The sequence below is a fragment of the Nansenia antarctica genome, assembly GCF_963989245.1.
Source record: "Nansenia antarctica genome assembly, chromosome: 18".
Lineage (NCBI taxonomy): Eukaryota > Metazoa > Chordata > Actinopteri > Argentiniformes > Microstomatidae > Nansenia > Nansenia antarctica.
This window is the reverse complement of record NC_137691.1, coordinates 16,197,565-16,225,255: the sequence shown is the minus strand read 5'-3', so window position 1 is coordinate 16,225,255 and position 27,691 is coordinate 16,197,565. Positions and strand designations below refer to the sequence as shown.

Genomic DNA, 27,691 nt, shown 5'->3' with positions numbered 1-27,691 from the left:
TATAGTGCGGAAAATACCCCAAAACAACAGAAAGAAATTTGCACAATACTAAAAAAGCAATATAAGAAAAGTTGACAAATGGATTTGCTCTCCATTTGCTAACCCAAACCCAAACCCAAACCCTCACCCAAACCCTAACCCTGACCCACGTGGAGTTTGAAAGTGGCCGACTGGCAGGCCGGGCGGTGCTGGCCGAGCAGCTTCACTTCCTTAGTGTGGACATACTCCGCCTCGGACCCACGACGATCAAGGAAGCTGACGCGGTGCTGGAGACCCAGCTTCCTGCGCTCTGTGTCAGCTTCAAAGAGTACTTCCAACGCTGGAGAGAGAGAGAGAGAGAGAGAGAGAGAGAGAGAGAGAGAGAGAGAGAGAGAGAGAGAAAGAGAGAGAGAGAGAGAAAGAGAAAGAGAGAGAGAGAGAGAGAGAGAGAGAGAGAGAGAGAGAGAGAGAGAGAGAGAACACACACTTAGGGAAAATGTCAAAATGTCAGCACACACATAGGGAAGACTTAGAGCACTCCAGGGATGCAGCAATACGTTAATTTATCATCTGAGCGAATACAGTATGACACAGCTGTGTTGGTCATAATGAGGCATAATGAGGCTGGGATTATCACAGCGAAGACTGCGGCATCAGTGAGGGTGTAATGAACTCTCATGTGCAGAGGAGAACAAAGATGGTTGAGAACGGGGAGCTGTAACTCACTGATGTACTGAGAGTATATTATGAGCTCTCTCTTATGGGAGAACAAAGATGGTTGAGAACAGGGAGCTGTAACTCACTGATGTACTGAGAGTATATTATGAGCTCTCTCCTATGGGAGAGGAGAACAATGATGGTGGAGAACAGAGAGCTGCAACTCACTGATGTGAGGTGAGTAGGTCTCTGGGAAGGCCGTGTATGTGAAGCAGGCGTTGATCTCCACACTGGTGAAACAAGGCACAGTCACAAGTCCGTTTACTGAACAAAGTAGCTTCTCAATAAAAAATGGTTGTATACTCCCATACATACAGTACCAGTCACACGTTTGGACACACCTTCTCATTCAATGGTTTTCTTTATTTTTTTAAATTATTTTCTACATTGTAGATTAATACTGAAGACATCAAAACTATGAAAGAACACATATGGAATTATGTAGTAAACCAAAAAGTGTTAAACAGAATGTGGTTTATATTGTAGATTCTTCAAAGTAGCCATCTGTTGCCTTGATGACAGCTTTGGACACTCTTGGCATTCTTTCAATCAGCTTGGTGTGTGTGTGCGCGTGTGTGTGTGTGTGTGTGTGTGTGTGTGTGTGTGTGTGTGTGTGTGTGTGTGTCAATGGAAAAGGAAACTGTGAACACTGCCCAGCATTCTCTTCTATAACTACTTATTATACTTATAGAATCTAAAAATAAAACATATTCTGGTTTGTTTAACACTTTTTTTTGTTTACTACATAATTCCATATGTGTTCTTTCATAGTTTTGATGTCTTCAGTATTAATCTACAATCTAGAAAATAATATATAAAGAAAGAAAAACCATTGAATGAGAAGGTGTGTCCAACATTTTTGACTGGTACTGTATTCTTAAAACTTCGATTTTGACTGTAAATAATGTCATCATTGCGACCTACCACATCCCGGGCATGTCTTTTTCCGGGCAGTTGTAGTGATCCTGGTCGATGTACTGAGGCTCTATTGCGATGTTTCTCATCACATGGACCACTGGACGAGACCTGGGGGGGGGGGGGGTGAATGATAACACTCCTATTTCATCCTCTTCACCTCCACTAGGGGGTGGGCTTTTATTTTTTTTATAGAAGAACATATAACACTATACAGAACAGCCCGGGGTGGGGTCATTTACCAAATTAGTATGACATTTAACCTTTCCTATATGTCCGATATGTGCGATCTACCACCCAGTATCCTTACATTTTCAAAATCACATCAGGATAAGCTAGTATAAAGCTATTTTGCAGTTTTTCTGTGTAGGAGTGCAGGCTAATTTACAAGAGGCACCGACTAGTGGTCTTTGTGTGTAAGTAGCAGCTTCCCATTCTAAAGACTATGGTCACTTGACCCCAGAGGCGGCGCTAAGATAAGGTGAAATAGGCACGGCTGTCCTAGTGTTAAGAAACAAACGAGCAGGCATGACAACACACATCAGACAAAGTGAAGTTTACTACGGTAAGGATCATCTTAAAACTAAAAGCATCCTCGGACAACAGCTGTTTCTTCCCAATAGAGTATTAATTTTCTGAAGTAAACGGCTCACCTGAAGAGCACCACGTGGTCACTGAGCGAGCCTACAGCCAGGTCAGGGTAGAGGTTACCGTCGATGTCCAGACCTCCCGAGATGGAGTAGCCGAACATCTTCACACTGTGAGACTCTCCATCCAGGATCTGGGGGGGGGGGGAGGATTTGTGTTAGCCTCACCTGGCCTAACGCTAACCCCTAAATCCAAACGAATGCTTTTTTCTTTTTTGAGTTTTAGCTCAGCTTGTCAGTCTTGTGGCACACGAGTGTGGGTGAGACGCTTATCTGAGTCTCTTCTCACCTGTGCAGGCTTGGTCTCGATGCCGTTAGGGGAGCCACGGTAGATGAAGACTTTACCATCTCCGTCGAAGGGCGCTCCTACAGCAATGTCTACACAAACATTGACACACATTAGAAATAAACTAACAAAATAAGAAGTTGCCAACTCCTATGAATAGATTGAACTGCCATGCCATACATGTACAGAATAGACCTATAATAACATTTAAAAAACATACAGAACAAAGCCAAGCAAACTATTATTCATTCATGTTTAATGTATTTATTCAATGTATTTCTCCAGGTAACTTGCATTGAAATGTTTTTGTCTGCTCACCCGCATACCCATAGGCTGTGTTCGAAATGGCATACTAGCATACTACTCATACTAGATATGACGTAGAGTTGAGTATGCAAGAGCGTTCACACTGTACATGTAATGTCACTGTAATAGAATAGAATAGAATAATAGAATAATGAGGCACTTGAGTCTGGGTTCAACAAAAGTACAACCAGTTTACTTGCTGTTCTTGTACAGTAGACACTGTCAGTCACATACTGGTATATAGGAAACCCTGTCTAATGCACATGCACCGTCCCCAACTATGAATTAACCCATTCATTACATCTTCCCCCTTAAGGAAACATTACAACGCTGTACATTGACTAACCTTAATCAACTAAACTGTAACATAGTTGCAGTATAACACCGCAGCTTAACGATTCCAAAGCCATAAATACCAAGTGAGACATTACAATGGCAAAACATCACGTAGAACCAGGTTTAGTCCAGTCTTCGAACCGGCTTACTCACTCTGCCATAGCGAGTGACCAAAGTCCCAGCTGGGTGGCTATCAGCCATCTCTGCACGGGGTCCCTCTGTCTGAGTATGCCCTTCGCTAACTGTACAGCTGCTAGACGTAATGTGTGTGAAGTCGTACTGCTTACTGAACTCCCTGAACTCTGTTCCTACTGGCTGAGGCCCATTATCACTAACTAACACATCTGGCACGCCATAACGTGCAAAAGTGGCCTTCAGCTTGGATATGACCTGACTGCTTGTTGTGGTAGGGAGGTTAAAAATCTCTCGAAATCTTGAATAGTAATCTGTCACTACCAAATCGTTTTGCTCTGGGCCCCTGGAGAGAGCATCCGCTACGGCCAGCGTCTTTCCTGGTGCGTACTCAGCTTTTGCGTTGAAACATAATGAGTCTCATCAATAGTCTCGGACACCTGATGGGGACGTTATCCAGGTCTTTGCTGTTGATGAAGGGCACGAGGGGCTTGTGGTCAGTGACCAGAGCGAAGTTGTTGAGGCCATACAAGTACTTATCAAAGATGCTTGCGAGCCCACACGCTGGCCAGGCATTCTTTTTCGATCTGAGCGTACCTAGTCTCAGCGTCGCTCAGGTGTCTGGAACAATAGGCGACAGGGTTCCAGTCCTCTCCATTCTGCTGGAGCAAGACGCCCCCTAGCCCATAACTACTGGCATCGGCTGACACAATAGTGGGCTTCCTGGCGTCATAGAATGTCAACACTGGGGCAGTGGTTAGGGCCGTTTTGAGCCTCTGAAAGGCACCAGGCCCCAGGCCCACTCAACCTGCGTCTTCAGCAGTTCGTAGAGTGGCTGTCCTACCGTGGCGAGGTTGGGGATATATTTCCCCAGATAGTTCACCATCCCGAGGAACCTCTTGAACTTGGCTCTTGACAGTTTGGGCATTATTTCCTCCCTTGTGGGTAGTGCGTACTTCTCTCTCTCTACCGCTTGATTCATTTTCTTACGGTCAACACAGATGCGGACGTTGCCATTGGGCCTCAGCACCGGCACCATGGCCGCACACCGTTCTGTTGGCTGAGTGACTTTCACTACTATGCCCTCCTCTTCCATTCTGTTGAGCTCGTCTCTCACTTTGGACATTAGCGGCAGTGGTACTCTCCTAGCTGCATGCACTGCATATGGCTGGGCCCCTTCTTTGAGGATGATTCTCACAGGCTCTGTTTTTAGCTGTCCGCAGGTCCCAAACACGTCCCTGACCTAATTTATGCGTTTGACCAGGCCCATCTCTATGGCTGCTACCCTGCTAAGCAGGTTGTTAACATCCCCTCCCTGTATAACATATACTTGGAAGGCATATTGTCGCCCCTTGTAGTGTTTATTAGCCTGAAACTGACCTAAGCGCCTTAACTCACCCCCTGGACTTTTCAGACGTGTGCCCGCTGGGTGCAGTTCTCTTGCTGGGGACAGCTGCTTAAATGTCTCTTCACTGATGATGGATGCGTCTGCCCCAGTATCGATCTTGATTTGAACCCTCCTATATGGAGGGTTACGGTCCAGTTTCCCTTACTGTGATATTTGCTAATTGCACCTAGAAAATGGATCTGGTCAATGTCCTCTGTGAGGTCCCTCACTGTGTTGGTACGACACATACGTTCCCAGTGCCCTTTCCTTTTGCACTTGTTACACGTGCTTCTGAACGCAGGGCATCTGTCTTCCTCGTGTTGGCTCTTACCGCATCTTCTGCAGTTATCCGCTCTGTTGCTTGAGCTTGCTCCGCCCACTGCTTGGTGCGCGCCTTTTTTCCATTGTTTCTCTCCCCTCTGAGAGGAGCTAGCTACTTGCTGGACTAGCTCGGGTGGGCTCTCGCGTGCCTGTAGGCTAACCTGCTTGGCTACTTCTTCGGACTGGCGCACTTGTTGGATGGCTCGTGCTAGAGTCAATGTTGGCATTAACTGGAATTTGGCTGGTATTGGCATACTTATTATGAATTTAGTATGCAGTATGCAGTATATACTCATTGAGTATGTAGTATGCTAGTATGCCATTTCGAACACAGTCATAGTCATAGGTGTCACGTTCTAATGCTTTGGTCCGCATATCGGGATCTGATGTAATGATCTGACTTTTCTTTCGAAAAATGTGAATACATTTCCGTGTTGTTGAAAATCAATGACACATCGCTGATCAACTAACACAGCTTGTTTTGTGAGCCTGCTAACAATGTAAAGTAGTGTTATAGTTAACTAGGTAGCAGTGGGGATCACTCACTGAATCTATTGCGTTGCAGTATTTTGGCTTGACTAGCGAATTTGTGTTGTGATTCTCAACAACGTTGAAACGTAGTTTCAAAAGAAAAGTCAGAACATTTTGATTGGTTGCAGATATGCAGACCAAAGGACAAGAACATATTTAGCAGGTTGATGTATGGATAATGTATGCTGGAGAATGTTGCTGATTTGTAGATTTGCTGTAGAATAATACTGTGGATTGAAGATGATTGATGATTTCCTACTTAGCCTACTTCTTTCTGTGCAGTATGTGTATACAGGCTGAAACACAGACAGTACAGGGCTGTGCAAGCTCAGTGCTAGCTCAGTGCTAGCTCAGTGCTAGCTCAGTGCTAGCTCAGCGCTCCCTCACCCCCATATCCATCCCGGTCCAGGTCCCCCACACTGTTGACGGTCAGCCCAAACATGGAGTCGTAGGTTCCGTTGAGGCGTATGGGCCGGGCCTCGTCCCAGTGACCACGTGGGTTCAGGAACACATACACAGCGCCCCCTATCTCTGCCTTGCGGTCAAAGTAGTTAGGGGCTCCCACAATCAGGTCTGTCCAGCTACGAGAGAGAGAGGATAGAGGGAGAGAGGTTGAAAAAAGCAGTGAATATACTGTAGTACCAGTCAAAAGTTTGGACACACTTTCCCATTCCCTTTTGACGGGTACTGTATATGAATCAACTGAAAAGATATTGTTGAAAACAAATGTATTCATTTATTCATGCGATTCCATTCCATTTCACTCTATCAATGATGAGTTACAGTACATCTTCATAGGACTTTCGGGCTTTGTAGTGTAGCCTACGGGAACAGAGATGATCTCTGCGACTGAGGTTTCAGGAAACTTCTGACTCAGTAGCTTTCATCTACTCAATAACTTTATTCATTGTGACTCATGATTCTGTCTCAGCTCTCTACCTCCATCCAAGAAAATGTTTCAGTAAGCTATATACCTCAGGTAAATAATAGGGTCAGAATTTAGTAAAAAATTTAAATTAATGTATATGTTACGGTACATGTGGGAAAACTAGGGTTATGGTTAGGTGCTAGGGTGCTACGGTTAAGGTTAGGGTTAGGGTTAGGGGTAGGTTTAAGGTTAGGGTTAGGGTTAGACATGCCAGCATGTACCAAGTCACCCTAGCACCTAACCCTAACCCTAGTTTTCCCACATGTACCGTAACATATACAGTATATTAGTATATACAGTCAAAAGTTTGGACACACTTTCCCTTTCAATTGAACTGGTACTGTATATATATATATATATATATATAATTTATCATTTAATACACAGCAGTCACTGTGGATGCATTTCGGTGTCAAGCATTCATCAGCACAAAGGTGCTATACGCCTCCATGGTCCGACGTGTCAAAGAAAACGTGTTACTGGTTCTCAAGTGGAACCAGTTCTCGATTTCCCCACCCCACCCCTCCTCCTCACCCGTCACTGTTGAGGTCCGCCGTGGCCACGGAGTAGCCGAAGGACGACGCCAGCTCCTCCCCCCACAGGATGTGCACCGGCACCAGCCGATACACGTTGTCGTTCTTCAGCAGTACCACGGCTCCCTTGTGATTGGCTCGCGGCGCCCCCGCCACAAAGATCATCTGCGAGCGAGGAGTCATTATCCCCTTAGCGGAGTCCACGGAGAACCCTGGAGATCGGAGAACCGCAGGGGTGGGGTGGCGGGTGGGGGGGGGGGGAGGTTGGGGGGGGGTTCGTCAGGTTAGGATTGACCATGGGGTCTACGGCTCGGCCCTGATCTCACTTAGTGTTCCCTAGAATCCTCCGTCTAATGAAATGTGTGGCTAAGTGGCTATTGATTAAATGCCAAACACATGACGGGTGTAATGTCCCGTGTGTGTAAGTGGAGGGATATGCTGTCTGCAGTGAAGGAAGAGTGGTACGTGGTCCAATGAGAGAGAGAAGGACTGGATTCTGCACCAGTACCTCCTACCTAATGCAACATATAAACAAAGCAGTCCTCCATTATTCTCTTTTAAAGAGATTCTGTGTGCGTGTGTGCATGTGTGCATGCGGTGTGTGTGTGTGTGTGTGTGCGTGTGTGTGTGTGTGTGTGTTTGTGTATGTGTGTGTGAGGGAATGTGACAGTGTGCCTTGTTGCATACATATCAGGTAGTGGAGGCCCCGGGGAAGAGACATGTGGTGTGACATGAGTGTGTTGAAATCTGAGACTTGGTATCAAGCTGTGAGAAATATCACATTCAACCCATCTGTGTGGTTTTGACACAGTGACAGAACAACTCATGAACAGTAACAACAGCAGGCGAACACTCAAAACGGGGTCTATTCCAACATGCAGGGGTATTTGTGGTAGCAGGCAGGGTGGGGGTTGGAGGGGAGGGAGGTGGAGTGGCTAGGTGGGGGCGCGCGGGGGGGTCGGGCAGTTGGCAGGGAGATTGTGTTAGTCCTGGGTCAACATGTAGAAGCTTCTTCTCACGGACAAACAGACAGACAGACAGACAGAGACAAACAGTGGGCAGCTCCAGGGTGGCAGGTGTGGAATGCAACATTGTGAATCACAAGCTCTGTTAAACTGAAGGATGGAACAACTTGCTGCTACTTTTTACACAAGTTCTGATCCTTCTCCGCTCTTTAAACTATATAGGGACGGGGGAGGCTTTCTCCTGGAGAGGTTTTACATGTAATGGGGGGCTAAAGGGTTGGGGGGGCCTCTGAAATCTACATACTGTAGAATGTACTGTGAAGCTGCTTTCGCCGTCCTAGGAGGACTTATATGGAGTCAAACTGGCTGTCCAAAAGCTAACAAGCTTGGGAATCAAAAACGGAAAAGGGAAATTGTTCTTGATCTGGATGAAATCGAAAGGAAGCCTCTTGATTGGCTCTTACAGTAATCCATGTGTTTGTTCTATTTTTCTCTTTTTTAATAACAAGCTTTGTGAGAGATAGCGATGAAAATCGAGAAAAACTGCCATTCTATTGGCTGGCTCTATCTTTGGCATGCACTCTGGAAAACGGCTCTGACCCTGACCGATGAGTCCAGTGGGCTTCCTAACCGACAATAATCTGATTTAATGGATATCATTTGCGTAGGAGTTGCTGTGTAAAACGCAACGTTTCCTAGTGTAACCTGATTTAGTGGAGAATCTATGGATCAGCTTTGTGATTAACAAATTGAAAACATTATACAAGCTAACATTAGGGACATATGTGAATCCACAAGGTGTCAAATATAATAATATGACAACAAAATCACTGTAGTTACAGTTCCTCTACCCGTGACCTTTAAAGAGCAACATTGATTGCTAAAATGCCTTTAGTAGGCGTGCGCATGTGTGTGGTGTCGTTTGGTTAGGATCGATGGAGGCATGCGAGTTATATATGAAGGTCAGAGATCGAATGGCATTAGGGCTGAGGAGGAGAAGCGCTCGGCGGTGAGGAGGAGAGAAGGTTGTGAGGAGGTGAATAGAGAGGTTTACAATAGATCCACACGGTTGACGGGAAACGATCGATCTTACCAGACGTTATTGGTTAGAATTCCTCGTCAATCTTAAACGGGCATGAACTATCCATTGAGCTTTCTATCGATTAAAAGAGCTATCTATTAGTTCAATAATCTAAAGTAAGAAAGGCTCTTCGCTAGGCCGGCAAATGTTTTTCCTCTGTTCCCTACACTGCGAATGGTGTAGACCTACCGCTTAGTTTTAACTTACTGTAGACTCTCTCTGGAATATTAAACATGGTCATCTTGGAATACTTCCTTCACTGGGGGGATATGCTTTATTTCACTTTTTTAGGAAAAGAAAAAATCCAAGAGAACCATTAGGTTACCACCACCAATTAGAGTACCATTAGAACAATTAGAGTACCACCACCGATATTAGAGAACCACCACAAGGTACCCTGGACAGCTACACGCAGACCCAACACACACATGCAGACTGACAGCACGGCTAACGGCTAACAGTACCACCACACAGATACCACAGAGACCCATAATGGCTACAGAGGCCTACTGACTAAGAGAATCCACCCTGCTGCTACACAGAGAGACAACCATCACCACCGCACACAGCTAAACACTGTCAGCCACGCTAGATACAGCAGTGCCGTATACAGAACTATACCGTAGGGCGGCTGCTAATTCCTTGACTATTGACTATCCACTTTATACAGCTCCATCTGACGGAAGTGTATGGAAATTAATGTTAATGCGATTCACTAATCTTTTTTTTTTTTAACAGAAACAAAAGAGGAAGATGTCGATTTTCTGTGCCTTCAGTGCAGTGGTCAAGATGGCCGCCTCTTTGAGGGGGTGTGAGAGTCGTATGTAAACAAAGTCTACACACACATTCTAGGACAGGAACTAGCGTTAGCAAACAAACGGGTACGGACGGGTACGTCGGAGGACGGAGGAGGGTGAGTCTACGTCACTACAAAGCAAAATGGGGTTTCACACAACAAACACCTCACTCAAGCTACAAACCTAAGTAGCTATTCTGGGCTACGTCCTCAAACATGGGCCGGGCGGAGGGCTCCAGCGTTTTGTACACCAGTGCGTCCTCAACTGGACTAGCCATGAACAAGAGCCCTGGGGCCCCAGAGAGAGAGAGAGAGAGAGAGAGAGGGAGGGAGAGAGTGGTGGGAGGAGGAGGAGTAGAGGAGTGGAGGGGAGTGAAATGGTGAGGGGAGAGGGGGTGGGGGTAGGGGGGGGGGGGGACAGAGTGACAAAGAGAGGGAGAGAGAGAGAGAGAGAGACAGGGAGTGCAGGTGAGAAGGACTGTGATCTGTCGGTGTTTTTTTTTCGTTCGGGTATCGCAGCGGTTTCTCTTTTCCTGAACCCAGAAACCGCTGGTACCTGACAGAAGGACGACAAGAATGACTCAGACTGTACCCAGAATTCCCCCCTGTCCCTGTGAGGGGGGGTGTGGGGGAAACTACAAATCCCAAGATGCCCATGACTGTGTGGGATAATGTTCATATCCTAGCCACCCTTTTGGCCTGAGGCCAAGATCAGTTTCTGGACACTGGCGGCAACAGCGCTTGGCGCACATTTGTATGGGAAAGTATGTCGAAAATTGAGGTGGAGCTGTATCCAGTCACACACTAGGAGGGGACCTCCGGGGGAAAAGCCCGAAAGGATGGAACACACAGACAGAACCGGTTTGGGCTGGTCTAAGAGCTGCTAGCTGCTATAGGGGCTGTGTGGCAGGGCTGTGAGGGTATTTTGGGTACAGTGTGGTGGTTGGTGTCATCCTTCCAAGGCCCTCTCTCTCCTGTGCGCAGGGGCAGGCAGGCAGCAGTGAGGAGCAGGGCTGGTCGTTACCCAGGTAACTATGGTAGGGTACTGGGATCAGCTGTGCATTGAGCTGTTTCCCGTCCGCCACCTCGTAAGGGCCGTCGTCGTAGAAACCCAGATGCAGCAGGGTCTGGTTTAGGAGCTGGACGCGCATCTCTCCTGGAACGGACACAGGTTCAACAGGCCACAGCCACATAGACATACACTGGACATACACGAATGTACACACACATACGCACGGACTCATGCACACACACACACACACACACACACACACACACACACATACCACCACCACACACACGCACACACACACTCTCCCTCATACATAAACAACTAACACAGTTGACACAGACATGTTCATATACAGTGCCACACCTTTACAATTTAAATCCCTACACACACACACACACACACACACACAGTATAGCAGGACCTTCTTACATACTGTACAACAATACAACGTGGCCATATCTACACTACCACATGATGTTCACAACAACATACCATCTCTGGAGGTTACACAGTTCACATTTCAAACCTCATCAGTGAATTGAGACACGGGACCTATAGAAACTCCTAAAATACAGTGAGTTATAATTCCATCGATCACGTCTGAAAGCATGACACTGCCATTTATCAGGCCGGTGAGGATTTACTGGAGCTTTTCAATCAAGGCACATTCATTGGTGAACCTGCTGCTATCGATCAGCGTGACTGCACTGCACCAATCACATGACTGCACTGCACCAATCACATGACTGCACTGCACCAATCACATGACTGCACTGCATCAATCACATGACTGCACTGCACCAATCAGTCAATTGGCCTTTAAATCAATTACATGTTTATTGTTTATCCTGGTATACAAACTCAGTGACATAAATACCAAATTACCTCTGTATTGTTTTTTAAATGGAGCCATTATGGGGATCAGTATTTCTTAACAATACTCTTATGACATAACAGCAAGAGAAAGCCCTTCTAACTAAGTCAGATCTACTGTACAACCACTTTTGGTTCCAAAGGGGTTCTTCATTTATCCCTGTAGGTAGGAACCCTTTGAAGACATGTTGGTGCCGTGTTAGAACCCTTTCGTGTTCCGTTTAGAACTCTTGGTGGAAAGGGTTCCACATGGAAGCCGAAAACGGTTCTACTCTACATGGCACCAAAAAGATATTCTAACAAAAAAAGGAGAATTAGAAAAGAAATGGTGCTAGTGAGTACCAAAAAAGGTGCCCCTACAAGGACAAATGAGGATCCCTTTTTCGGTACTCACTAGCACCCTTTTTTTCTCCTAATCCTCCTTTTTAGTGAGAATAGTTTTCCCACCTTTTACAAAAATAACAATTAAACAAAACAAAAAACTACTAACTGTGTTTCTTCAGGCATTTTTGTCCCAGTGTCCAACGTTTACCCGCCTTTCTTTCTACCACTACATCCCTGATATGAGGTGAACACCGTTTCAACAACAAGCCCTCTGTTTGGTCAAACACAGCAGGCCAGTGTCAGCCAATCACCTTCTTACCTTTCCAGTTGTAGGTGCCCGGTGCCCCGAACATGATGAAGTTGTTGTCGGGTGTGAAGCTGGCAGAGAGACCCTGCTGACAGAAGCCAAACTGCTCGTGCCCCTGGGGACGGCCCTCGCAGAACTTCCACTCTCCTCCGTCCAGGTCGTCTCTCTCCGTCAGGTCCTCGCTCAGGACGTAGCAGCGGCCAATAGGATCGCGCGTCTCGGACGGCTGCTTGACGCGCTGCCGCAGCTCGTAAAGGTGGGCGCAGGTCTGGGGAAGGAGGGAAGGAAGGAAGGAAGGAAGGAAGGGAGGAAGGAAGGGAGGGAGGAGGGAAGGAAGGAAGGAGGGAAGGAGGGAAGGAGGGAAGGAGGGAAGGAAGGAAGGAAGGGAGGAAGGAAGGAAGGAAGGAAGGAAGGAAGGAAGGAAGGGACGAAGGAAGGAAGGAAGGGAGGGAGGAAGAAAGAAAGGAAGGAAGGAAGGTCGTTTATTTCACCTTTGACCTTTGGATGTTATTTATTATTCATTATCTATTAGTTGCTGTATGTATTTATTGTATGTGTTATGATATGTGTTTCATGTGCTATGAACTTCTTTTACCCTTAAAATAAATCTAATCAAATCAAGCATGTCACAGTAAGAGAGAGAGTAAGATCCTACTGTATTTATCATGACGAAACGGCACACAAAACAGGTGACACAGTCTGGTGAAAAGGATGCATGTCGGCAATTCTCAAGTCACGCCAATGAGCAAAAAGCTTCTTTTTTTTAAAATGTGTTTTCCGTTTTTTTGCATATCATGAAAGTTGAAGTGTTGAAGGGGCCACTCGATATAACTAGGATTAGTTAGACTTTTATAGTTATTACTTTTTTCTGATTTCAGTGTATGACACATCATTTGAAAGATTACAACCTGCACTTTCATAATCTGGAAAAAACTGAAAAATGGCATTGCCCTGCTTGAGGACTCAATCAAATAAAAATGTATTTGTATAGCGCATTTCTTACAAGATGCAACTCAATGCGCTTCCCATACTGACAGAGCCGCAAGCAGGCAAAAGTAAAAACCTGTACACTATGTAGCCAGGAAAATTCCCTTGCAGCCCGACTACTGTACTAACCAGTTTGCCTACCACCCAGCGGTGGACCCCCACACCCCCCCTCGGGGAGCCCCCACCGCCCAACACACTTTTTAACCAGACCCTGTCACGTATATGTTGTATACTCACCACCACCTTCCCACCGATCCCCTGGCTCTTGACCGTCACTCCCAGCCATTGGTTGTCCTTGCTCTCCCTCTCAGGGCTCACTGTGGCAGAGAGAGAAGCAGCACTCTGGATGAGCTAGTTTAAAGTGGAAGGATATGAGTGGCTGTGAAATGGCTGGGTACTTGGTCAAACGGATACATAAATAAGGAAAAGGCGTGCTCAACTGTGGAAAAAAGTTGAGTTCTGATTAATGTGTCTTTGGGTGGAATCGTGGTTGATTCAATCAGGTACATATAGCCAGCACTCTTAACACTAGAACAGCCATGGCTATTTGACCAACTATTAGAGCCAATGACCATAGTCTTTAGAATTGGAAGCTGCTACTCACACACAAAGACCACTAGTTGGTGCGTCTTGTAAATTACCCTGCCTCCTACAAGCTAAATAGCTTCATACTAGCTTATCCTGATGTGATTTTGAAAAAGTAAGGATACTGGGTGGTAGAACGCACATATCTAGGAAAAGTCATGAAAGGAGGGTTCTGAAATGTGATCGAGGGCGAAGATATAAAAAAAAAATACTCAAATGACCCCACCCATGGCTGTTCTAGTGTTAAATGTAGAAGCCTTCATCAGCACAGAGCCTTTGTCATCTCTTACCTTCTCCATCGATGTCCACGGGCGTACAGTCAAATTCCTCTGCTGTGATTGGACAGCGGTACAGGGCCCCGGGTCGACTGCCCCTCAGCTGGCCACGCCCCCTCGCTTTTGGAGCCCCCACCAGGATCCTGCATGAAGAAATATTATGTTACTGACTCAATTCAATATAACTTTATCAATCCCTGAGGGCGTTAACAGTACAGGTAACAACAATACTACTGGAGGCCACTACAGTACACATCACCTGCTCTCCTGGACCAGCACTATCTCACCTTACGTTGCTGGTACATTACCACAACAAAAACAACAACATCAACAACAACAACAACAACAACAACAACAACAACAACAACAACAACCACCACCTCAGCTATCCTCATGTGAGCAACCGGGATTCAAACCCCGAGTCCCTCGCGCTGAAGACACACGCAAACTCGCTAAGCGAAAGCCGAGGTATTAGCTTGGGGAGCTAACACATAACAGACCTCCTCAGGTCTCAGTCAAGGTTACCCATCATGCAAGAAGGGTAGTCTCCGAACCACCTCCTCTACACTCCGCCAGGTCCCTGTTCACTAAACTGCACACTAAAAGCTAACTGGGAGGTGAATTATGTGGCTTGTTGATGCTAATATTGATACCCCTTGTTATAGCTCTCCTCCCTCTAATCTTTTTTGACAGCCTCAGGAAAAAGTGTGTTGTATTTTCAGTGGCCTGGGTTGATGATATTTTGGGGGTTGTGTGTCCCTGGCCTCTGCCTTATTAGGACTGGCTGGTCCGAGGCAGGGGGCTATTTAAAAACCCACCGTTGGGTGACATTCCACCCAACGCTCTCAGCCATGGAGCACGGTCATAGGAGCGAGACATAAGAGAGAGGGAGGGAGAGAGAGAGAGAGATAGGGGGGAAGTGAAAGAGAGAGAGAGAGAGACAGAGAGGGAGAGAGACAGAGGGCGGGAGAGATAAAGAGATAAAGAAAAGAGAGGAAAGAACTCTAGTAGGAAGTGTTTCAGTCTTCCACCTTGACCCTTGTCGGGGTCAACACAACCCTAAGGCTAGTGTGTGAGATGAGCTGTCAGCCCATGCAGCACACTTAAGACTAGAACAGCCGTGCTTTTTGTTACCTACTTACTATACCTACCTACCCCGCCTCGGGGGTCAAATGACCATAGTCTTTACAATGGAAAGCTGCTATTTACACACAACGACCACCAGTTGGCCGGCTTGTAAATTAGCCTGCCTCCTACACAGAAAAATCAGCTTATCCTGATGTGATTTTGAAAATGGAAGGATACTGGGTGGTAGAACGCACATATCTAGTCCTGAAATTGGATCGAGTGCAAAGGTATACATTTATTTTTACTCACTTGGTCAAATTACCCCACCCGTGGCTGTTCTAGTGTTAAAGAACAGCTATCCAGACCAGTGCACTGCGCCTCCTGGCTATAAATATGGGCCAGCTGATAGCAGCAGAGAGGCCAGACAGACAGAGGTCTGAGGGGGCATGGAGGCGGGGGGGATGGCAGAGCCCTGGAAGTCCTCAGCAGCACACCACAGCTGACGGCAGGCAGGTATGGTGGGAGGTACGGTACTGTGTCCCACGGTACGAGACAGTCGATATCACACACACACACACACGCTCACACACGCTCACACACGCACACGCACACTCACACGCGCACACTCATACACCACACCACACACGCACACACACACACACACACAGTCTCTCAAGTTTTATTTAATCATCCCATTCTCTAAAGTGCTTTGAGCACCTGGAAAAGCTCTATTTAAGTCCGATGTATCTTCATTATCCCTGTGAGTGACTCGTTTGCACCTCAGAGAAGTGAGGACATCTTTAGGGGGCAGACAGAGGGCTGCTGTGCCCAGCGGCTGAGCTCCACGCCTGGGTTACAATTTAACAACCTGGCTGCAGCTGTTGTTGCCAGGCTCCATTGTCTGCGCTTTGCGTTGCTATGACTCAATAGTTATGGAGAAGGGGCCATGGAAGTGTGTGTTTAAGTGTGTGTGTGTGTGTGTGTGTGTGTGTGTGTCTGTCAGGACAGCTGTATACCCACATCTCCTCAGTTTTCTTTAACCTGTTCCCTAAGACCCCCCACCCCTCCTACACCCACACACCCCCCCCCCCCCCCACACACACACACACACACACACGCACACACACCATTCCCTCCTGTCTTTACCACCCAGTAAGACAGTACAGCTGTTGCCTCTCTAACTATTTCCCACCCCACTGCTCCTGCTCAACATATCTCTCCTGTAAGTACAGTCACTCACGCGATTGTGATGTGGGATTCGAGCGCGATGAGTCACATCTAGTAACGCCCCTGACATGAACTAAACTGACACAGATTAAACAAAGAGGATCTGCGTGAGGAGAACGACAGGCATCCCTAAAAGCCTGATAAAACCACCCACTGGATCGTGCATTCCTGAGAGCCCTGGTTTATGTTTGGGGTAATATGTCACTCTCTCATGGAGGTGGAGACACACAGGCAGGTGTCTGGGTGTGAGGGTGGGGGGTCGAACTAGTGTGGGTTAGTGTGTGTGGGGGTTAGTGTGTGTGTGTGTGTGTGTGTGTGTGTGTGTGTGTGTGTGTGTGTGTTAAGAGCATACCTGATGGGGTTCAGTGACACTGGTGACACATTAAGTTATTATATAACTACAACCGTGATTTGTTGTTGTAACTCTGGAATGATAAGCCACTGAGTGTGTGTGTGTGTGTGTGTGGGTGTGTGTGTGTGTGTGTGTGTGTGTGTGTGTGTGTGTGTGTGTGGGTGTGTGGGTGTGTGTGTGTGTGTGTGTGTGTGTGGGTGGGTGTGTGGGTGTGTGTGTGTGTGTGTGAGTGTGTGTGTATTCTTGCACACACACACACACACACACACACCACTCCTCTCCATCCATCAGCTCTTCTAATCCACAATTATCCACTTCCACCCACCCACATCTCATCTCATCCTCCTTCCTCCCCCCCTCCTCCACCCCTCTCCTCCCCCATCCTGGGGGGGGGGGGGGGGTATCGGGTGATGAGTGTGAAGATGATAGAGGCTGTTGGAATGCCCACATGAAGCCAGCAGGCCCAGCACTACGGACCCTAAGCGCGCCAGCATAGGGGGGGGGGGGGGGGGGGGGTGAGAGGGGAGAGAGAGGGGCAGAGGGGGAGAGACGGGGAGAGAGGGGGGTAGGCAGGGTGTCTGCACAGTGACCTGCCACAATTAGACAATCTACCCCTCCTAAGATACATTTACAGAAACACCGGCAATGTATGACGACAACATAGAGTACACTCGAACTCCCTGAAGAAATCAAACAGGGCCAAACCCTAAACACATTTAAATCTAAGCTAAAAACGTTGTGAAAACGTAATGTTGTGAAAACGTAACGTTGTGAAAACGTAACGTTGTGAAAACGTAACGTTGTGAAAAATGTTTTGCAACAGTTATGATTAAACACTAACACTTCCATCCATGTCTTTTTTATTAATTTCCATTATCTTATTCATTATCTTATTAAATGTTTATCTATATATCTATTCTTATAAAAAATCTGTTTACTATTCTCCTCTTGATGCATTTTTTTTAATACTGTATGTACAGCACTTTGAATTGCCCCTGTTGTATGAAATGTGACACATTCTAATGCTTTGGTCCTCATGTCGGGATCTGATGTAATGATCTGACTTTTCTTTCGAAAAATTTGAATACATTTCTGCATTGTTGAAAATCAATGACACATCGCTAGTCAACTAACACAGCTTGTTTTGTGAGCCTGCTAATAATGTAAAGTAGTGTCATAGTTAACTAGGTAGCAGTGGGGATTACTCACCCAATCCATTGCATTGCAGCATTTTGGCTTGACTAGTGAGTTGTGTTGTGATTCTCAACAACGTTGAAACGTAGTTCCGTGTTTCAAAAGAAAAGTCTGAACATTTTGATTGGTTGCCGACATGCGGACCAAATATCAGACTGTGTCACAAATGTGCTATAGAAATAAACTTGCCTTGCCTTGCCTATAGAATGGTATTACTAGTCCTTGGGCCAAACCCCCAAATTGAACATTTCACTACCAAATTCTGGGCAAATCCTAGATGTGATTTTCTTATTCCTATACATCCCTAGATTATGTTTTGATATGATAGACCTTTTGGATTGGCAGCTTATTAGTAGTTATCACTTCGTAAAGGTACGGAGTGCTTTTTTCAAAACCCGAGTTTTGCCTAGAAAAGTCCCCTGCCATATCCTGCTCCCCTTCGCATGATTCGCGCCTAGCTGTGGTGTGGTTGTGATAGAGACATGAGCCCTTTAATGTTCTTTATGCGCCTGAGTCTCCTAAACACGTAGAGACCAACCCCGAGTCGATCAATGATTCCTACGATGAGCTATGGTAACTTTCCCGCACCTACCCCCTACCGATGAATGCCTACTTTTTGCGGTTTTCCGGAGGTATTGTGCGGTAGGTGCGGGTTACCATAGCTCAGCGTAGGAAGCTCTGATCGACTCGGGGTTGGTCTCTACGTGTTCAGGAGACCCAGGCGCATAAATCTAACCTGGCTCATGTCTCTATCACAAGCACAGCCCGAGCTATGCGCGACTGACGTGAAGGGGAGCAAAATATGGCAGGGGACTTGTGGACCCGAATGCAGGACACTGAGGCGGAGTCAGATGAAAGGTCAAACCCATGGATGGGTACATTTATTGTTTTCTGAATTTGTATGTTTAAATATACAAATGATACATTATCTACTTAAAATATGCATTAATTTACATAGTTTTCCAGAATAAAAATCTAAAACAAAGTGCTTAAAACAAATAAAGTGTGTGTTTACCTCCTCAAATAAATTAACTTAGCCCCAGCCAGATCCATATTTAGAGGTAAGTTACCTGAGGTAACTTTAGCTAGCAAGCTAGTTTAGAGTTAGTGGTAATGTATAGCTGGTTAGATAACGAAGCGACCTTGGGTTCCCTGAAAGGTGCTATATAAATGCAAGTTATTATTATTATTATTATTATTATTATTATTATTATTATTATTATAACTAGCTAGCTAGTTTTTTCTACCATAAATCATCTCCTGAAGCCACAACCATCTCCCACTACTGAGGCTACAGAGCAGCGATGTAACAGCTTCATTGACTTTTTCAGATCCAAGGTCAACAACATTCGCTCTCTGATGCCCAGCTCTTCCTCTCTGTCTCCCTCTGCTACCAACCCCTCGCCTGGGAGTTTGCCATCTCTCCCATGTTTCACAGAGGTTCAACAGAGCCACATTATGGAAATCCTTAGAGGAATGAAATCATGCACTTGCGCCCTGGACCCCATTCCCACTGCTCTGCTCAAGTCATACACCAACCTTGCCTTCCTGTCCAAGGTGCTAGTGAAGGAAGTTGCTTCCCAACTCCAGGATCACCTCAAACACAACAACCTGTTTGAAAGATTTCAGTCAGGCTTTCGCTCAGCCCACAGTATAGAAACGGCTATGCTAAGGGTGACGAATGAACTGCTAATGACATCCTCCTGGACCTGACAGCAGCATTTGACATGGTGGATCACACTATCCTCCTAGAGCGCCTCTACACCACCATTGGACTCTCAGACTCTGCACTAAAGTGGTTTCAGTCCTATCTCTCTGGCAGGACTGAATACGTCTCACTGGGAGGATGCAAGTCCAGACTTCTCCCTGTTACCTGTGGTGTTCCACAGGGGTCGGTTCTCGGCCCCATCCTCTTCATCACCTACATGCTCCCCCTCGGTCGTGTCATCACCAGATATGGGATGTCTTTCCATTGTTATGCTGATGACACACAGCTCTACATTAAAACTGCCCCAAGCCCCTCTGCAGCCATGTCATGTCTCACCACCTGTCTTGAGGAGATAAAGGCATGGATGAACAACAACTTCCTTCAGTTAAACAGTAACAAATCCGAAGCTCTTCTTGTTGGCACCCCACACCAGGTTCAGTCTTCGCCCATATCACAGCTCCCCTTCGAGGGTCAAGTCATCCCCTTCTCCTCCTCAGTCTCAAATCTGGGGGTTAGGTTTGACCCTCACCTGACCTTCAGTGACCATATAAAACACCTGTGCAAAACCTCCTTCTATCATCTCAGAAATATTTCCAAACTCCGTCCCACTCTAACCCTGTCAGATGCAGAGAACTTGTCCATGCCTTTGACTACTGCAATCCGCTCTTCATCGGGATTCCTGGCAAAAGCATACAGAAGCTGCCATACATCCAGAACAGCGCTGCCAGGATCCTGATGAGAGTCCACAAATACAAGCACATAACCCCTGTTCTACACTCACTACACTGGCTCCCTGTCTCATTCAGGGTTGACTACAAAGTCCTTCTTCTCATCCACAAATGCATCAACGGACACGCACCTCCCTATCTACAAGAACTCATCACTCCACAAACCTCCACCCGCACCCTCAGGTCTTCAAACAGTTTGGTCCTCCAGGTCCCCAATACCAGGCTCCGCACCATGGGGGACCGAGCCTTCTGTTCGGCTCCGCCGTGCCTGTGGAACAGCCTTCCTAGCCAGCTAAGGGCAGTACAGAGCCTGTGGAACAGCCTTCCTAGCCAGCTAAGGGCAGTACAGAGCCTGTGGAACAGCCTTCCTAGCCAGCTAAGGGCAGTACAGAGCCTGTGGAACAGCCTTCCTAGCCAGCTAAGGGCAGTACAGAGCCTGTGGAACAGCCTTCCTAGCCAGCTAAGGGCAGTACAGAGCCTGTGGAACAGCCTTCCTAGCCAGCTAAGGGCAGTACAGAGCCTGTGGAACAGCCTTCCTAGCCAGCTAAGGGCAGTACAGAGCCTGGACTCTTTTAAGACAGGCCTTTGACTGTTGAACTGTGTTCATTTTTGTGATTTATTTTGAGATTCTTTTGAATGAAAAGTGCAATACAAATAAAATGCATTATTATTATAGTTAATAACACTTTAGTTAGCTAGCTAAACTAGCAAAGTAGCCTGTTGTGTACCCAGGCTTGAGACAGGGTTTTATATTGTAGTAATATTAATGTAACTTAATTTACATTAAATTTACAGAAGATTCCTTGTTTGTAGCCCCTCTGTTGTAATGAGATCTGCCCCAATTACTGCACCCTGACAATATTTTAGTTTAGAATAAGGTTGGTAATTTAATGTCAAACTAGATGTATTCCTCTATTTCAGAGACCCACATCATCAGCAGTAAGTGTAAGTTATGATCAACACCAACATCAACATCAACACCAACAGCAACATCAACACCGGACTCTACACCACCCCCCCCTCCCCGTTCGCTGACTCTCTGTTCCATGTTACTTGTTGTGGTTGCTTGTTGTTTTTTGTGTCTCCCCATGTGTGTCCTATATTATCAGCGTCTTTGAGCCCTGGAAAAGCGCTATATAAATTAAATTAATTATTATTATTATTATTAAGTCTAATGATGGATCCAACTTCAGGTGAATGCAGCAGCAACCTGCCAAGAAAGCGGCATGGACAGCATCATCCACTGCTCTGATGATGGACAGCATCATCCACTGCTCTGATCATGGACAGCATCATCCACTGCTCTGATCATGGACAGCATCATCCACTGCTCTGATGATGGACAGCATCATCCACTGCTCTGATCATGGACAGCATCATCCACTGCTCTGTCATGGACAGCATCATCCACTGCTCTGATGATGGACAGCATCATCCACTGCTCTGATCATGGACAGCATCATCCACTGCTCTGATCATGGACAGCATCATCCACTGCTCTGATGATGGACAGCATCATCCACTGCTCTGATGATGGACAGCATCATCCACTGCTCTGTCATGGACAGCATCATCCACTGCTCTGATCATGGACAGCATCATCCACTGCTCTGATCATGGACAGCATCACCCACTGCTCTGATCATGGACAGCATCATCCACTGCTCTGATGATGACTCCAACTCAAACCTGGTGTCACCCCAAAACCTGGACTTATGGAGAACTTTGTTGAGGGCGGCAGAAATCAGAAAACATCTCCCAATTTTGGACCACACCTACCACCGGACTCCATACACCTACAGCTTTCACTGCCTTGTGGGCTAAATAAATGTAACTGTTCATCTGCCTCCGCCTCAGTGTCCTGCATTCGGGTCCACTCCCGTACAGAACGTAGGCTAACACACATTTTAAATGACAGCAGTCCATACTTTAAGAGGGGATAAGGTATTAAACTACCAACAACAAGGTCCAACCAGGTCTATCACATCAAATAATAATCTAGGGATGTATAGTAATTAATTACTGTCTTTATCCAATCTGTGGTCCAAATGTTCTTTAAAGATATGCAAATTAACTCATATTTTAAGTAGATAATACATCATTTGCATATTTAAACAGAACATTTCTGAAAACTTGTAATACAAAAAATGATTGCCTCAATGTAAGTAATCAACTGGGGAAGTTTCATGGTGATATCTATTAGGTAACATGTTTTACCCATCAAAAAGTCCCCGGCCATATTCTGCTCCCCTTCGCGTCAGTCGCGCATAGCTCGGGCTGTGCTTGTGATAGAGACATGAGCCAGGTTTGCTTTATGCGCCTGGGTCTCCTGAACACGTAGAGACCAACCCCGAGTCGATCAGAGCTTCCTACGCTGAGCTATGGTAACTTTCCCGCACCTACCGCACAATACCTCCGGAAAACCGCAAAAATTAGGCATTCATCGGTAGGGGGTAGGTGCGGTAAAGTTACCATAGCTCATCGTAGGAATCATTGATCGACTCGGGGTTGGTCTCTACGTGTTTAGGAGACTCAGGCGCATAAAGAACATGAAAAGGCTCATGTCTCTATCACAACCACAGCACAGCTAGGCGCGAATCATACGAAGGGGAGCAAGATATGGCAGGGGACTTTTCTAGGCAAAACTCGGGTTTTGAAAAAAGCACTCCGTACCTTTACGAGGTGATAACTACTAATAAGCTGCCAATCCAAAAGGTCTATCATATCAAAACATAATCTAGGGATGTATAGGAATAAGAAAATCACATCTAGGATTTGCCCAGAATTTGGTAGTGAAAAATGGTTTGGCCCAAGGACTATACAGTTTGATTCAGAGCTACAAGCTGCAGGCTAGACTTCACTGAGGTCGGAGGTGGGCTTTTCTCCTTAGGCTAGACTGTTATCTCCCACAGCTAATGCCATGGCTTCAGCATAGTGAACTAATTGGCTTCAGCTCAGCAGGCTAAGATGATCTTGAGTCAGACAGACAGACAGCTCGGGATCTGACACACATCGGCCAGCAGGGGCTTTTATTCCTGTTAATCACATCTCGATTCCTTACAAATGTGACTAGTGCCATATATAGTATGTATATTACATATACACTCACCGGCCACTTTATTAGGTACACCTTTTCAACAGCTCATTAACGCAATTATCTAAACAGCCAATCATGTGGCAGCAAATCAATGCATTTAGGCATGTAGACATGGTCAAGACGATCTTGCTGAAGTTCAAACCAAGCCTCAGAATGAGAGAGAAAAGAAAGGTGATTTCAGTGACTTTGAACGTGGCATGGGTGTTGGTGCCAGCCGGGCTGTTTTGAGTATTTCAGAAAGTGCTGATCTACTGGGATTTTCCCGCACAATCATCTCTACATCTCTACCAGTCAGAGAAAAAAAATGAATATCCAGTGAGCGGCAGTTCTCTGAGCGAAAATGGTGGTGGTGGTGTAATGGTGTGGGGGATATTTTCTTGGCACAAATCTTCAGCAACTGTCTGATGTTATAATGTCAATAATGGACCAAAATCTCAGAGAAATGTTTCCAGCACCTTGTTGAATCTATGCCACGAAGAAAGAAGGCAGTTCTGAAGGCAAAAGAGGGGGTCCAACCCAGTACTAGCAAGATGTGCCTAATAAAGTGTATGGGTCACCTCAATAAGATTTTGTCATTCTACAAATATCAATTTGATATTCCATAATTTTCTTTCAATACTAAGCGATAGAAAGACAGATATCAACATATATATATATATATATATATATATATTCTACAGCGCATTGTTAGAAAGCTGTTGGATCTGATGGTTCTCCTGTTACTGATTTACTTTCATTGACTGAGATGACTATTAGAGAGGTCTGCTGCCTATGGAGACAAAACATCCCCCCATACTTTGTCATCCAAATCATCCCCCTCTCATAATTGTCCCCGACACATACACACATACACACACACACACGCACACACGCACACACACACAGTCACACCCACGCATACAGACACACCCACACACACACACACAAAAACACACGCATGCAGGCACACACACACACACACACACATACACACACACACACACACACACACACACATCCCCTAACCTGATTCCCATGTGTTCACTGAGGATAGTGTGCGATGACCCCAACACTCATTCCCACCAGGACCCTGTCCCCCATCGCACCCCACCCCCAGCTAAACCTCCACCCCACCCCCACCCTCACCCCCCAGTCATCCACTTGCCCATCCCCCACCCCCGTGACTCTCTCCTTCTGTCTGACCTCAGTGCGTCGTTTACTGACAGAATCACACACTCACACACACACACCCACACACATACATCGCACGCACACACACACACACACACACACACACACACACGCACACACACACACACACACACACACACATACACACACACACGCACGCACACATCACACACACGCACACACTCACACACACACAGCTCCCCGGTATAAGGTTCTTTCTCTCTTTCATGACTCATGACTGACCACAGAAGTTCTAATTGGCTTATCTCCTCAGTCTGTGTGACACATAGGCACCAAACACCAACAAGTGCAGAAGACCCAATCCCAGAGAAACACACACACACACACACACACACACACACACATCTTCTGGTTCCTTGAGAATAAACTCAGGATTCAGTCACCCATCATTATTCAGACAGCCTGGGGCGCACAATGCATAATCGAATTATGAAAATCAGCTTCGTCCACAAAGAAGAAGACGGTCATGAGAACAACTTCTGGGAAACACAAGAAGAGAAGAAGAGAGAAGAGAGAGTGAGAGAGAGTGAGAGAGAGTGAGAGAGAGTGAGAGAGAGTGTTCCACCACCACGTCCCTCTGGGAACCGACGAAGAAGCTCTCAGAAGGACTGGGAAGATACTTATGTTTGAGGTGCCTCTGATCGAGAAGCAGCTCAGATCAATAACAGGCTTCTAATGACACTGATAAAAGCATATGCATGCTCAAAGGGTAGAAATCTATTCTTGGAGTACTTTCGGGCAATTCCTTGAAATCAGCCGGTCGATAATAAACTACATCTTAGCAACTCTGGCATCAGATTAAAAACCTAAAGAACACAATGTTCTTCAAAGCACAAAAAACCTCCTCTCTCACTTCAAAACTCTTGGCTGGCTGGCTACCCTTGGTCATAACTCTCACGATTCTATCAGCATGTCCACACTATCCTCGACACCCCATAATAACCATCTGGGAGCGACGACTTGTTGCCCTGACAGCCAGTGTGTCTCAATGGGACCCAGCAGGAGACCACCGTTCTATAGACCTGCTGGTGTTACCCCGAGGCTAGACTGACTCGGCCTGCCCTACACTGTGACCTCCACACACACACACACACACACACACACACACACACACACACACACACACACACACACACACAGGGCTTAAGACAACCGTGTCTACTGAAGAGGAACAGGTTGAGTATACAGCTAGCCAGAGGCATAGAATATTCTCAAAAGTCCTCAAGTAAAAAAAAAACGACCGATTTTCAATTCACCTCTTAACTGTACTGTACATCGAGTGAATTGAAAATCCTAACTGACCGCAACCCTGGGTCTCTCCTTAAGTCAGAATCATCTAAAAAACAAGCCAGCCTGTTCGAAGGACAGTTTCTGGAGCTTCTGTTGGCAGGTTTCAGAAAACAACTTGTCTGGCGTTTTCCCAGCTGATTTCCCCCCTGTGTGTTTTACTGATGAGAGGACAGCAGCTGAGATGACTGACTCATCATGCCATTTATTACACCCACCATGGGCGTCACCACCATATATTTGGGGGGGGACGTGTCCCCCCCACCTTTGAAACAAGGTCGTTTGGACCCCCCCACATTTGCCATCAAAAATATGTTGCATGACTGGTCAGCGTTATTTTCATTGCTTCACAATCAAATCCGTTCCACTTTATGAGTAGGGGATTGCCCATATCCAGAAATCCACTCCGCGTTTTACTTCTGTTTTTAACACGGCAGCAGCACGCAGATTCGAAACATTCAGACTGGGCAAGACGATATTTAGATCATCCACCAAGATGGATATAAGGGAAAAAAATGTCTAAGAAGAGAAAAGTAAGTCAAAGTCATCCAAGTTTTCCCGTGAGTGGCCAAACAGCAACATTGCGTTCTCCCAAGGTCAAACACAGCCAGCTTTTCTGATAAGAATGTTAGCACCTTATGAGACATTCTCTGTATTAGCAATAGAATTAGCATAGCCTACTAGCAACCAAATACGAGCTAGATCAGCTATATGGCGCTAGCAGTTTTGTTAGGCATTACTAGTGCGGTTAGACATGTTTAAATGCAGAACAGACACAGGCGAAATGTCATCAAAAGCACAGAATGGCGACAAACACCTCACAGTGCTTACCTGTCCTGTCATTATTGCATCTCCTGCCCGTGTTCATTGCCCTGAGCATTTGCACTATTTAATTTGGCCATTGCACCCACCCAAAGAATCAATTTGGCATCTGATTGCTTGAGCTAGGGTTAAAAAAGAAGAAGAAAACACCTGTTCCATTTATTTTTCTATTTCTAAAATGTTCTATTAGAGAAAAACAATATGAACAAGTGCTCAATGCATCCCCATTTCTGAAAGAATGGAGTAAAAGCAAGTAAGGTTGTATTGAGTTATAGTTGAATGTTCTGCAATGCACTGAAGAGGGCTAAGTTTGATTGTAATTGGCTCTGAGTAGCCTAGGTACATATTTTATGTTTCCGCATAACTTTTTATTCAATTTGTTGACTCAAAGTTACCTCATTCTTTTCTAATTCACTCTTTGATTCTTTTTGAATCTTCATATTTAATAAAGTACCTAAAAAGTGCCAAGTGTCAGTGTCAGGCCTCTGTGAGTTAAACCAAAACATAATAGTAGTCAGTAATTGCAGACCATGCCAGCTCCAAGGAAAAACAAAGAAAGAGGGAGATTATTTTGGGTGTAAAACGCACCAGAATGCAGGAAATTGAATCTACTATTTAAAAAAATTCGGGGGGAGGACCCCCAGACCCCCCGAAAAATAAGTGTCCCCCCCACATTCAAAAAGCTGCTGACGCCCATGACACCCACCATGCCTTTATTACACGGCTCAACTGGAATGTCCACTCTGGACACAGGGCTGGACCACAGGGCTGAACCCACAGACCACAGGCACTGG

General features: G+C 46.0%; 1 protein-coding gene across 1 annotated transcript in view; it reads right to left on the bottom strand.

Annotated features, from left to right (window-relative positions):
- itga7 (integrin, alpha 7) overlaps window positions 1-27,691 on the bottom strand; it is a gene marked incomplete at both ends in the record, with an annotated part of 54,215 nt that overhangs the window by 12,960 nt on the left and 13,564 nt on the right. The window contains 12 exons of the mRNA XM_080547986.1: window positions 150-319; window positions 865-926; window positions 1,621-1,722; window positions 2,265-2,392; window positions 2,548-2,636; window positions 5,945-6,138; window positions 7,020-7,230; window positions 10,045-10,149; window positions 10,885-11,016; window positions 12,389-12,644; window positions 13,601-13,680; window positions 14,239-14,366. Coding sequence (XP_080404112.1) covers window positions 150-319; window positions 865-926; window positions 1,621-1,722; window positions 2,265-2,392; window positions 2,548-2,636; window positions 5,945-6,138; window positions 7,020-7,230; window positions 10,045-10,149; window positions 10,885-11,016; window positions 12,389-12,644; window positions 13,601-13,680; window positions 14,239-14,366 — 1,657 coding nt within the window. The remainder of the gene's footprint in view (window positions 1-149; window positions 320-864; window positions 927-1,620; window positions 1,723-2,264; window positions 2,393-2,547; window positions 2,637-5,944; window positions 6,139-7,019; window positions 7,231-10,044; window positions 10,150-10,884; window positions 11,017-12,388; window positions 12,645-13,600; window positions 13,681-14,238; window positions 14,367-27,691) is intronic.